Below are 13,346 nucleotides of genomic sequence, written 5' to 3'. Positions count from 1 at the left end.
TTCTTTTTCGTTGTATATTTATTTATTTATCAGGTGTGCTACCACAAATTGCGATTAGTCGTGTGCTGCCTGTGAAATGAATTATTTATTAAGCCCCCTCATTTTGTATAGTTTCCGAGTTTAGTTTAATTTTACTTCCTCATGAGGAAGCATTGTATTTAAGTTTTGCGAGGCTTCTAAGAGAGAATTCTTTTTCTTTTGTATATAATATATATAAATTAATTTCAGTAAATTGAAAATGCTGAGAAGTTTTTTTTTGTAAACGCACATTGAAAAATTCAATCTGGGTCTTCCCTGTATTAATTTTTTTTTCGCGTGAGGAGTAATGAATAAGACTATTTACAATTTTGTTAATAAAGCAACAGTTTGTTGCAAATTTTGTATATATTTCATGTAAAACTTTCTTCAGTAAGCCAATTATGTTAAAGAAAATTTATATTATGAAGCAAAATGTAGAGCTTTGTTTTTTTGATTTTAGAAATTGCACCGAGAAATGAAAATTGCGTGCAATAGATTGAATTGTGTAAATGGAAAATGTAAAATTAACTTTGAGATTTTGCATTATGAATGTACAGACGGTTATTACGATTAATATTATTATATTTCTCTTTGTGATTTTAATTATGCATAATTAAGAGAATTGTAATGCCTATTGGAAATAAATCACTCTATGAATATTGTGAAATAATTATTAAACTAATTTATTTGTAATTTTTAATTCTACAGAGAAATGTTTAATTGAGAAAAACTTAGTTTAAAGATTACTTATATAGAAAAATTCTGAAAGAAAAATTCGTATGGAAAAAGAATTCTATTTACATCTTCATAAATATGGGAAGAAAATTAATCACTGCCTTCAATTTCAGCAGCGGCCTCCGCTTCTTCACCACTTCCTGAACCACTTTCAGATCCAGAATTCGAATCGTCCGAATCCTGAATTGCCTTGCTTTTCACATTCTTCTTGGGTCTCATTGCTTCTACATCTGAACCGTCTTCGTCCGAAGAATATATATTCGCTGAAACTGAAATGAAATGCAAAATTTACAATTTTTCTCCATTTTTACCTTTCTCAGGCTTTACACTCGATAATTAATTTTAAAAAAATAGTTTTAAGACTGAAAATAAGTAATAAAGAAGTAGCTATTGAAAAATTAAATTTGAAGACTAAAAAAACTCGTTTTAGTCGATTCATAAAGATCACAAAAATTTGATTCAGTATTTTCCCGAGTTTTTCCTGATTTTCATAAAAAATATTTACATTTTTTCTTATCCTGCTAATAACTTAAATTCTAAATTTTTCAAAAATTTAATTATTTTCCAAATTTTTAGTTGGAGTTCTTTGAAAATACGATTTTATTTTAAAATAATTTTAAAAATTAAAAAAAGATTCTTTAAAATATGAATTTTATATCAATTAGAACAAAATTTCGAATTAAATAGAAATTTAATTTAACTTTTTTTAATTTTTACGGAAATTTAACTGTCTAAAAAATTTTAATTACAAGTTTTCGATAGACAGGGTGTCTACTATTTTCGTTTAACAAAATTCCCGGTTATTTCCCGGTTTTTCCCGGCTATATCCTAATTTTTTCCCGGTTTTTTTTCTTATCAAATTTAAATTTAAATTTGATTTCAAACATAAATAAATCATTAAATTTTTTGAAAATAATGTTTTTTTCAATAATTTTAATTAAAAACTTGGAAAATACTTGAATTAAACAAAGAATTTTTTCAAGTTTTTAAAAATAATCGTGTCTCTTTATAATTATAATTGAAAATTGTATTTTTCAATTTTATTAAAATTACATTGATAATAATTGAACTTCTGCTAAGAATTTTACTATTTATAAAAATAATTGAATCCTTCCAAAGAATGCTATTATTTATGAAAATAATTTAATTTTTGTGAAGAATTTTATTAAAATTTTTGAAAATAATAAGCAGCAATAAATAATTATTTACTTAATATGTAATAAACATTTAATTTGCTCAAGAAATAAATAAATATCATTTATTTGAACATTCAGAAATTTAAAATGATAAAAATTTAAGAGAAGTTCAATAATTATAATTATTAAATAATAATAGAATAGTATAATTTTTAGAAGCAAAAAATTGATTTAAAACTGTAAGAGGGACTTAAAATTTTAAAAATAAAATTATAATTATGGTCCCTTGATTATTTTCGAAAAATTTCGAAAAAAAAAAAAATTCAATTATTTTTCAAAAAAAGTAAAAAAATTTCAATGATTTGTTTAGAAAAATATTCAATTATCTTGAAACAATAGAATTAAAAAATTACAACAATTTTATTTTTTAGATTTAAAAAAAATTTTGCGAAAGTTCAATTTTATTAAACAATTTTATTAATTTTTAATTTTTTTTAGTTAATTTTAAATTAACTAATAAAAATTTTAATTATTAATCTTCGCAGTAAGAAACATGAATACATTAGAATTTTACTCTTTATAATATTCAATTATTAATCAATTATTATTAAATTAAAATACTTTGAAAATTCTATTTGTTAAAAAGTTTCTAATGAATTTCTTTAACAAATTTAATTACATATTTTCAGTCGAATTTCACAATATTTCTATTAACTTCATAATTTTTTTAAAATTTATTTACATAATATATTTGAATTGGTAACTGACTTTTTATCATCAAATTAATTATTTTTAACTAACTTAAATTTAGAGAACAGTATAAATATCTATAAAAATTGAAATAAAAATTGATTTTTTAAAAACAAATTAAAATAATAAAACTTTTTTAATTTTTGTGAAAAAATTCCCGGTTCGGTATAAAATTCCCGGCTAATTCCCGGTTTTTCCCGGTCAAATAAAATTCCTGGTTATTTCCCGGTTTTCCCGGAATTCCCGGTTAGTAGACACCCTGGATAGACTACTTTTCTACATAATTTCTAAATTAAATTATTCAAAACGAAAATAATTTTGGTTAAATAAATATAAAAGATACAATTATTCTTATTTATTTTTCCACAAAAATTAAATTTTTAAATAATTTTGATGTAAAAACTTTTTTAAAAACATGATAGAATAATTGATCTTAATTTATAAAATTGAATTCTTATAAAGAATTTTATCAAAATGTTTGAAAATAATTGATTACTTTCGATTTCTTTATTAAAATGTTTTAAAAAATTGAATTCTTTTTAATAATTTAATTAAAATTGTATTAAAATTAATTGAATTCTTTTGATGAATTTCATTATTTATGAAAGTGATTACATTCCTTCGAGGAATTTAATGGAAATTAAATATTGGAAATAGTAAATATCTTATAAACAATTTTTTTTCGTAAAATTTTATAAAAGTATTTTAAATAATTTATTTTTTTCTAAAAATTTTCTTCAAAATTGTTTTTTTAATTTGTGAAAATAATTGATTTCTTGCGAAAAAATTTCTCAAAATTTATGAAAATTTGTGTTACGTTCAATTATTCAATTATTTGAATACAAAAATAAATAATTAATTATTTCTTAGAATTGAATTCTTATAAAAAATGTTATCAAACTTTTTGAAAATAATTGATTTTTTTCGAAGAATTTTATTAAAATTTAAAAAAATAATTGAATTGTATTAAAATTAATAGAATTCTTTTGGTGAATTTTGTTATTATTTTAAATAATTAAATTCTTGTAAAAAATTATATCAAAATTTTTGTAAATAACTAATGTCTTTTAAAGAATTTTATTAGAATATTTTAATTACATTAATTGATTTCTTTTTTAAAAGTTTCTTATTATATTTATGGAAATAGTTAAATTTTTGGAGAAGAATCTCATTATTTGTGAAAATAGTGAATTGAAATAATTGAATTCTTGCAAAATTTTTTAAAAATTTTAAGTAATAATTGAATCGTTTTTAAAAATTTATTAAAATTTGTTGAAATTGTCTCTAAGAATTTTATTAAAATTTTTGAGAATAATTTTTTTATCGTAAAAAAGTAGTAAATAGAATTTTTTTAGTAAATAAGTGCAAAGCGTGTTTTCTGTTCGAAAATATAGAACGAAAAACTTACTCTTTTGAGAAGGACCGCCTTTTTTGTATTGATTTTTAATAGCGGCTAGAGAAATGGCTCCTTCATCGTCAGAACCCTCGTCATGATAGGAATCACCTGCGTATCCAGCAGAAGCGCGATTTGCACTTCTAGAACCACTTGTCGTTTTCTTACTCTTCGGCTGAACTCTCATTGACATTCTCAACTTTTCTTCCTCTTTCTGCAAAGAACAAAAGAAAGAATTTTGAATTTCAATTAATTTTCAAACAATTTTACAGAATCGAAATGAAGCTAAAAAAATTGCAGGTGTTTACCTTAATCATTTCGTGTTTATTTTGATCTGGATTCATTCCCACTTGAGAAAGAACTTTAATACCAGAAGTCTTTTGCGAACGATCGGCGAGTGACATTGTCATTTTTCTGTGAGTAAACGATTCGGTCGAATGTGGTCTGAACGTTAATTTTGTACGGAACACGGCTTGTCCCTGAAGACCAGTGCCTTGTCGAATGTAAAGATGATTGTGATCACCCTGCAATGGTTGTTTGTAGACGTTGAAAATTTCCGACCCAAGATGAAGTGACATACTGCCATCGGACCATCGAACAAAACGTGCATTACTCTCCTTCACCATTTTTCCATCATCATCCATATAGTCCTTCCACCGGATTGTATTTTCCACTTTTAATTTTAATCTCGCTCTACCTTCCTCATCCAATGTTTCCTCCTCGTCGATTTCGTCTTCATAGGTCTCGTGATCGAATGGTCTTGTCTCGACGGACAAGAAATTTGGCAATTTTACAAAATGTATCTCTTTACCAAGATCGGTGCTGATCTTTGGTATTTCGACGTCGATTCTTGTTTCTGGTGGTGGTTCAACCTCATCTTCTTTCTCTTTATCTTCATCCTAAGATGATAATTTAATTTTTAATAGTAAGACATTTTTTTAATTTCGATTTATTTAAAATAAATGGTATTGAAAATTTGTTTAATATTCAGGTTTCGGATAGAAATAAAATCGCAAAAAAGTCGATTTAAAGAACAAAAAAAAACAAAAAACGTTGTTTATTTTATTCAGAGTTGTCACAAAATTTTGATTTTCTATTTCTCTGACTTTTTTTTATTTTTAGAAAATTACCCCTTATATTAATAACTTCAATTCTAGGTTCTTATAAAATTCAATTTTTTTCAAAAAGTTTTTCCTAATTTTTAGCATTCTTCTTAAAAAAACATGTTTATTACTTTTAAAAATTGTAATAAAATGTTTTAAAACAAAATTATTTATTTAATAATAAAAATTATAATTTTTTAAAAAATTTAATCACTTTCTAGAATTTTTATCCAAATTCATTCGAAAATTTAATAATTTCTTAAAATAAGTATTTAAATATTATTAAATACCTATGATCAATTGAAATTTTCAAGAAATTTTAATATTAACCCTTTTGAAATTTAATTACTTCTACAATTTTCAACAAAAATTCTTCTTTAAATCAACTACTTTTAATAATTTTGAGAAAGTTATTTGAGAATTCAATTATTTAAAAAAAGAAAGTTCGCATAAAATTCGACTAAAATTTAATTGTTTTCAACTAAACATTACGAAATTTTATAATTTGAAAGTTTTTAAATTAAATAATATATATTCAAAGATTCAACTAATTTCAAATAAATTTTAAATAAAATTATTATGAAAGCTAAGTTTCTTTTAATTTTTAATTAAAGTTACTCAAAATTCAAAAATTTTATCTTGAAACTTCAATTATTTAAAAGTTTAACAATTTTTTAAAATCAATTGAAATTTACAAAAATTTTTAATTTGAAACCTTCTAACTTTTAATTATTATAGAAGAATCTCTTCAAAATTCAATTATTTTCTATAATTTTTATCTAAAAATCTTTTCTAAATAAATTATTCATAATAATTTGCAGAAAGTTCTTGGAGACTTTAATTATTTAAAAAAGAAAAAATTCACTTAAAATTCGTATTAATTTCAATTGTTTTCAATTAAATAGGTAGATATTATAAAATTTCGATTATTCGGAAGTTTTTTTTAATTAAATATGTAATATATACCTATTAAAAAATTTAACTAATTTAAAAAAAAATTTTAATTAAATTTAAAATAATTCGTTTTTTAGAATTTTTAATTAAAGTTACTAAAAATCCAAATTTTGAAATACACTTTAATTTGAAACATTTTGGAATTCAATTATATAAAAAAATAATTTTTACTAAAACTCATCCAATTTCAATTATTTATAGAAATTTTAACTAAAAATCTTCTGTAAATCAATAATTTTTAATGAATTTGAAGTTCACAACGTTGATCAACAAAAAATAATTATTTAATACATTCAAATATTATTTATACCTAATTAAAAAAATTAATTGTAAAACAATTATCATCAAAATATAAACATCAATTTTTTTTTCTTAATATTTTTGTGGCAATGTTGCTGCGTTATCTATAATTAATTTCCTTTGTGGACAATTTTTTTTCGTTGATCAAGGTTGTGGACTTCAACTTGGTTAATTTTTAATGATTTTTAGAAACTTATTCGAGAATTCATTATTTAAATACATTCATTTTTTTTATAAAAATTGCAATTTGTAACTTTTCACGTATTTTTTTCTTTAATGAAGTTTTCTATGATTTTTCTGAGTAGCAACGGTAGCAACAACTCTTTTATTGTCAAAATTCATAAAAATGTAAAAACAAGTTTAACTCAAAAATAAATTTTGGAAAATATTTGGAACAATATTTTTAAATTTGTTTTAATTTAGAAATAAATAATAATTTCACTTTTTAGAACTGTAAAAAAAGTTGTTAAACAAGAACAAAAAGTGATTTGAATCAAAGCAAGAAAAGTAAAATTCTTTACCAGAAAACATGACTAGTTATTTTTTACACTATAAAAATATGAAAATCGAAATAAGTTGCATTTTATACCAAAATGTGTTATTTTTTGCAATATGTATGAGAAAAGTCGAAAAAGTCATACTATTCGAGGCCTGCATTTTGAAAATTCTGAATTTGGATAACTTACGTCGAAAACTAGAGCTTTTTGGGTGCTGGTTCCTTCGCCGGCGTCTGATGGAGCTCTGCTTCTACTTCTGCTTCTACTACGACTGCGATTACGACTACGACTACGACTTCGGCTGCGACTTCGACTTTTGCTGCGACTCTTGCTACGACTACGACTTTTGCTCTTTCTTTCTTGCTTCCCTTCCTCGGTTTTGTCTTTCTCATCGTCAGTGCTGATGTCGCTTGCATCACCAAAAAGAGCGTCTGCCGTTGGTTCAGGCTCTTTCTCCGTGATTTCCGGTTCTGAATCAGAATCAATCAAGGCTCGTTTCTTCTTCACAACATCTGTCTCTGAAGCTGAGTCTGAACGTTCTTTGCGCTTACTTCTCGGTGCCTCAACATCGCTGTCATCATCGGACTTCTTCCCTTGATCTGCTAAAAGAAAAAACATACATTTACAATAAATCTCACATTTTTTTTAATTTTGCAATAATAAAAGATTAGAATTACCTGCTATTTTCAAAGACTTCTCGGATTCATTGTCACTGCGATTCTTTGGACTTGCGGATCGACTGGAATGCCTACTGCCGGATCTTCTACTGGTGCGACTGCCGGATCTTCTACTAGTGCGACTCCCTGATCTTCTACTCGCCCTGGAAGTTTGACTTCCGGATCTTCTACTCGCGTGAGATGTTTGACTTCCAGACCTTGATCGTCGACTGGCTGCACTTCCGGATCTTCTACTCGAAGGCGAGGCGGATCTTTTGCTTCCCGGTGAAGTTCGACTTCCAGATCTTCTACTGATTCGTGAAGCACTTCTGCCGGACCTTCTGCTGACTCTACTGCCGGATCTTCTACTAGCGCGACTGCCCGATCTTCTACTCGTATGGGAAGTTTGACTTCCCGATCTTCTACTCGCGTGTGAAGTTTGACTGCCAGAACGACGACTGGTGCGCGAAGCTTGACTTCCAGAACGACTGCCGGATCTCGATCGTCGACTGACGGCACTTCCTGATCTTCTACTCGAAGGCGAGGCGGATCTCTTGCTTGCCCGGGATGTCCGACTTCCAGATCTTCTGCTCGAAGGTGAGGCGGATCTTTTACTTCCCCGAGATGTCCGACTTCCAGATCTTCTGCTCGAAGGTGAGGCGGATCTTTTGCTTCCCTGGGATGTCCGACTTTCTGATCTTCTGCTCGACGGCGAAGCGGATCTCTTGCTTCCTCGAGACGTCCGACTTCCTGATCTTCTACTCGACGGCGATGCACGACTTCCCGAGCGTCTGCTCGCCTGGGAAGTTTGACTTCCCGATCGTCGGCTCGTCTGACTGCCGGATCTGCGGCTCGTGAGCGATCTTCTGCTTGCTGGACTTCCAGATCGTCGACTCGTGAGGGATCTTCTACTAGCTGGACTTCCAGATCGTCGGCTTTTCGGCGATGCTGATTTATTACTTTGCGGTGAGCCTGATTTTCGATCTGGTGAACGAGATCCGGATTTTCTTGATTTTCGACTTCTCACTGATCTTGGACTCTCTGATCTTGTACTCCCACGAGGTGATCCAGAGCGTGATCTTACGGATTTTCGGGAAACGGGACTCACTGATCGTCCTGATTCAGCGGAGGGGCTTCTCGATTTGCGTGAACCGGATTTATTTGATCTTGCCGGTGATCCACTGGCATTTGAACCTGGTGAACGTGGCTTGTCATCGTCGGAATGTTCACTTCGTGCACCGCCTGGCGTGGGTGCGGCGTGTGATGTTGGAGAGCCACTGCGACTCGACGATGCTGATCCCGATCCACTTTCCGAGTCGGATCCTTAAAAAAGAACTTTTTGTCAAAAAAATCTCCTCAATTAAATATAATTAATTAAACAGATATATTTATTCAATACCTATTAATTTTCAATAATTTGATGTTTATTTTACATTTCATTTTTAAATTAATAAAAATAATCTAATAAAATTAATAAATTAATAACGAAAAAATAAAAAATTAATAAATACCAAAAATTGATTAAACCAATTGTTTTCAATTAAAAATATTTCTTTTATAATTTTGAACCTGAAATAATAGAATTCTTATAAAAAAATTTTCCTAAATTTTTCAAAATAATTAAATTTCTTGGGAAAATTTAATTAAAACCTTCAAATATAAGTTAATTCTTACGAGAAATTTAATCAAAATAATTTATTAAAAATATTTAAATTCTTCTAAAGAATTTTAATAAACTTCTTCAAAATAATTGAATTTCAGGAAACAATTTTATTACATATTTAGGGAACAAATTAAATTTTTTTAAAGTATTTAATTAGATTCTGCTCTTGTATAAAATTTTATTGGAATTGTTCAAAATAATAAAATATTTGCGAAGAATTATATTTGTTTTATTCTTTCTTTAAATAAAAATAAACAAAAAATCTTTAAAATAATTAAAATTCAATTCTCATAAATTTTATCAAAATTTTTCAAAGTAATTGAGTTTCTGCGAAGAATTTTATTAAAATTCTTTAAAATAATTCAAATCCTATGCACAACATTTTGTAAATTTTAAAAATAATTGAATTTTTGTCAAATTTTTTAAAATAATTTAAGTCTTTTGAGAAATTTAAATTAAATTTTATTGAAAATATTTTTATTCTTGCGAAGAATTTTATTAGTTTCTGAAAACAATAAATAATTAAGCATAATTAATTATTAAATCAGTTAGTCTCATCGTTTAGAACAAAATGTTATTAGATAGAATTAGTTAATAATTTAATTTTTTTGACTTTTGAATCTGAAATTATTCAAAAATTGAAATTAACAATTGAAAATAATTTTCTTACACATCTTTAAATTTGTATTTTTCTATAAAATTATTTTGTATATTAGAAAAATTAATTCTTTTCTAAATAAATGTTTAATTTTAATTATTATTCTTACTTTTATTGCAAGTTTTAAACATATTTATAAAAAGAAAAAAAATTATCAAATGTCCCTGAAGTTAAATGAACGAAAATATTTTTATTACTTCTTTTAATTTGAATTTTATTGCAAAGTATTGTTTTCTATAATTAAAAAATTCATTTTCAGTTTTTCATTTCAGTTAAGTATTTTTTGAAAATATTGGATAACAAAAAAAGATTTTATTCATTTCAACCTTCAAAATTTTAGAAAAAATAAATTTACAAAATGTTGCGAAATTAACACATTAAAACTATTAATTTTACATGGGGGAATTTAAATTCGCTGATTTTAATGTAGGAATTTTACAAGTTCCTATAAAATTAAACACAAAAGAATGTAAAATATAGAAAATTTGTTTACAATGAAAAAAGTTAATGCACCGAAATTATAAACATAACCTTCAAAAATAAAAGCTGGTTGTCACTTTTACTGATACATCCACACTTTTAAACAGACCTAATATAAAAATTAACGGTAATAAAGAATAATAATGTTAAAAATAAAATAAAAATAACATTTAAATATGTTAATAAAAGTTAAAAAAACAAATGCAGATGTTTCGTTCAGATTTCTTTCAGTCTCAGAGAACTTTCACACAATCAATAAGCTGCAATTTATCTCTTCTAAATATGAATAACTCTACTGAAAACACTTTCTAAATTAAAGAAATTATAAATCTTTGATTTTAGATTTTAGTATTATTTGGAAATTTAATATTTATTAATATAAATTACAAAATTCATGCAAATTGACATTACCTGAATCGCCGCTGGAATCGCGTAAATCTTGTTGAATAGGAGCCATCTTATGTGTGCAGTGTAAGCACTCTTAATTATGGTGAAACTGTTAATTATCCGAGTATTAAAGTACAAATTCTCTTTTTTTCAATAAACAATAAACAATTTTACCAATTTGCGAATATGCTGTTTTAAAGGTTATGTTTTCCTGCGGTTGTCATTTCACTACGCAGGCGCATTGTGAATTTTCAAGATCACGTGACTTCGTCAACCGAACAAATACGATCATTTACGAAAATGTCCGAATCATTTTCAAAGTTACAAAGTGTTTTAGTCCGTTTGTTTCATGTCTTTTTGTACTAAATAAAAGGAATCAACCGAGTATTTTTGGGTAAAAATTGTTTAGTTTTCGATATAGTAGAGCTTTAATATAGTATTTAATAAAGAAATTATGTAATCAAACTAAGATTGCGAATTGTATTAATAAACCGAAAATCGGTATTATCTTAGGTTAGGGCGCGACAATTTTCTAAATTCTCGATTTTCCAAAAAATATATTGTCCCGGAATTGAAATTAAATAAGTAGAATAGGTTTAATTCGTGTAAAGATTACTAAAATTAGAAAATTTTGACTAAATTTGGTAAAAAATTATTAAAATGTGAAAGTAATTGTTGCGCCTTTTTTGTCGGTCATTTGCGCATGCGCGACCAGATCAATCGGAAGTAAACGATTTTTAACGAAATTTTACGAAACATTTTCAAATGTTTTACAACTTTTGACGGTTTTGTTTTTGTTTTTATCAGATCACATTGTAAATAAACTAAAGTAAAATATTCAAAAATCGAGATATTGTTAATGAAAATGTTAATTTGATTAGTAGGGTATAAAATCAATAAGCAGAATGACTGCAGAACGCGATGCAAAAATATTTAGAGATTGAAATATTAAGTCGCTAAGTTTTTTCTATTTGAACCAAATGACAAATAAAGAAAACTTACTAATTATTAAAATACTTTAGTCATGTTTACGAATTCTAAATATTTTGATACGAAGTTTTTAAAAATTTGTATACATATAGAATTTTTTGAAGAGTGATGAACATAACCTCAAAAGGGTGAACGGCAACGGCAAGTCGGCAACATTGTCGAGAAGGGTAGGTGGGGATAGGATCAAAGAAAAGAGAAAGAAATAAATCGAAGACAGTGAAATAGAGAGGGACAATGTGCTTTAAAGCGTGGGTAGAAAAGGAATGGGAATAAATGGTAGAAGCTATATAGCAGCAGAAGGAAAAAGGATCGGTGGGAGTTGCTCTGAGATGAGTCTTTGCTGCGAAGAGTGAAGGGGAAGAAAGTTTTTCGAGCCAGTGACACCTGTTGCTTCGTAAACGCGCGAGTATAGTGTTAAATGTAAGCATGGCGGGATCCTCGGAGGTTAGAAGTCTCATGTGTCGACACAAAGCGTCCCTCCTCCGCGAATTAAATGCTACAAATTTATTGAATGTGTTGGTGAAACGTGGAGTGATTTCGGAGGTTGACAGAGACGCGGTCGCTGGCAGTGCAGATCGTTCAAGCGAAACCGACATCGATTTATTCATCGACGTGATTGGCACTAAAGGTTTCAATGCTTTCCGGGAGTTTTGCTTTGCTCTGGAGGCTGTGTGTCCCCATGTTTTGACTGATCTTCTTGTGGACCATCACGGTGTTAACGGTATGTCTCTTTTGTTTACTCTTTCTTTATGATACTTTTATTTCATAAAAAGGGAAAAAATATAGGTATTACTTTTATTTTATAGAAAAATTATTTTCTTGAATTTGATATTTATTTGAAGCGGAGGTTGAAATTTAAGACAATTTAGTTATATTTTCTTTATTGCAAGTGCATTATAAACTTTCGATTATATCAATTCCATGCTTGAGTGAACAGTTTGGAGGTTGAAAAACACTGAATGCTTGAACGTTAAATCCAAATGTTTTGCGTTGAGAAAAAATTTTTTATTTTCTGCTTCCTTTTGGCGGCACGGAAGCATCTTTCTTTGACCTTTTATATTATACAAAGGGTCCGCTGGCACTTCTCTGAGAAAAATAGCTATTTTTCAAAAGACCGAGGGATTTCTCGAAATACTCTCAATGATGTGACAGTTAGATGATTTAATTTTTAAAATAATTTTTTAAATTTTGCTTCGGAAAATAAATTTAATTACTAATGATGATAATAATAATAACAAGGAAGTGTAAATTGAAAAAAATGCATTTTCTGCATTGCGGTTTACTTTCTATATTGAAACTAAAAAGTTCCTATAATGATAATGAATTTCAATTAGTACTTTTGAGAGATAACTAAAGAATTCGCAGTTATCTTAATTATAATGAATAATGGCAATATTGTCTTCTTTGTAAGATTTCTCTTTTCTAATTGAATTAATTTTCTTATCTTCATTAATTATATCTATATCAATGACTAAAGTTAAAATATCAATTAAATAGAAAAAAATTTCAAAAATCGAATTAAAAATCATCAAACCTAAAATTATGGGAAAAATTAATTCAACCATAAATTTACATTAAACATTTTCACGTTTAATTTTGCAATTCAAACAGTTAATTGAAAATTGG

General features: G+C 27.0%; 2 protein-coding genes across 4 annotated transcripts in view; one reads left to right on the top strand and one right to left on the bottom strand.

Moving 5' to 3' along the window:
- Window positions 1-116: 116 nt before the first annotated feature.
- On the bottom strand, window positions 117-10,965 carry LOC122497722 (another transcription unit protein). Of its 2 annotated transcripts, none has more exons than XM_043604999.1 (6): window positions 10,755-10,965; window positions 7,564-8,865; window positions 7,076-7,488; window positions 4,341-4,931; window positions 4,048-4,246; window positions 117-1,022 (listed from the first exon to the last, which is right to left on the bottom strand). In XM_043604999.1, exons 1-6 carry the CDS (start codon window positions 10,798-10,800, stop codon window positions 844-846), a joined length of 2,730 nt encoding a protein of 909 aa, XP_043460934.1. In that variant the 5' UTR covers window positions 10,801-10,965; the 3' UTR covers window positions 117-843. The 2 variants fall into 2 exon arrangements, with proteins under 2 accessions (XP_043460934.1, XP_043460935.1); XM_043605000.1 differs by having other exon boundaries at window positions 7,076-7,485.
- Window positions 10,966-11,041: 76 nt separating this feature from the next.
- The window catches only part of LOC122497619 (tight junction protein ZO-1), a 194,973-nt gene continuing 192,668 nt past the window's right edge, over window positions 11,042-13,346 (top strand). Inside the window, exons 1-2 of one of the 2 annotated variants that reach the window (XM_043604849.1) lie at window positions 11,042-11,124; window positions 11,813-12,441. In XM_043604849.1, coding sequence (XP_043460784.1) covers window positions 12,147-12,441 — 295 coding nt within the window. In that variant the 5' untranslated portion in view covers window positions 11,042-11,124; window positions 11,813-12,146. Of the gene's footprint in view, window positions 11,125-11,812; window positions 12,442-13,346 lie in introns of those variants that run through there. The other variant, XM_043604851.1, reaches the window with a different exon arrangement.

Source organism: Leptopilina heterotoma, unplaced genomic scaffold (assembly GCF_015476425.1).
Source record: "Leptopilina heterotoma isolate Lh14 unplaced genomic scaffold, ASM1547642v1 Lhet_135, whole genome shotgun sequence".
Lineage (NCBI taxonomy): Eukaryota > Metazoa > Arthropoda > Insecta > Hymenoptera > Figitidae > Leptopilina > Leptopilina heterotoma.
This window is presented reverse-complemented; position numbering and strand designations above follow the sequence as displayed.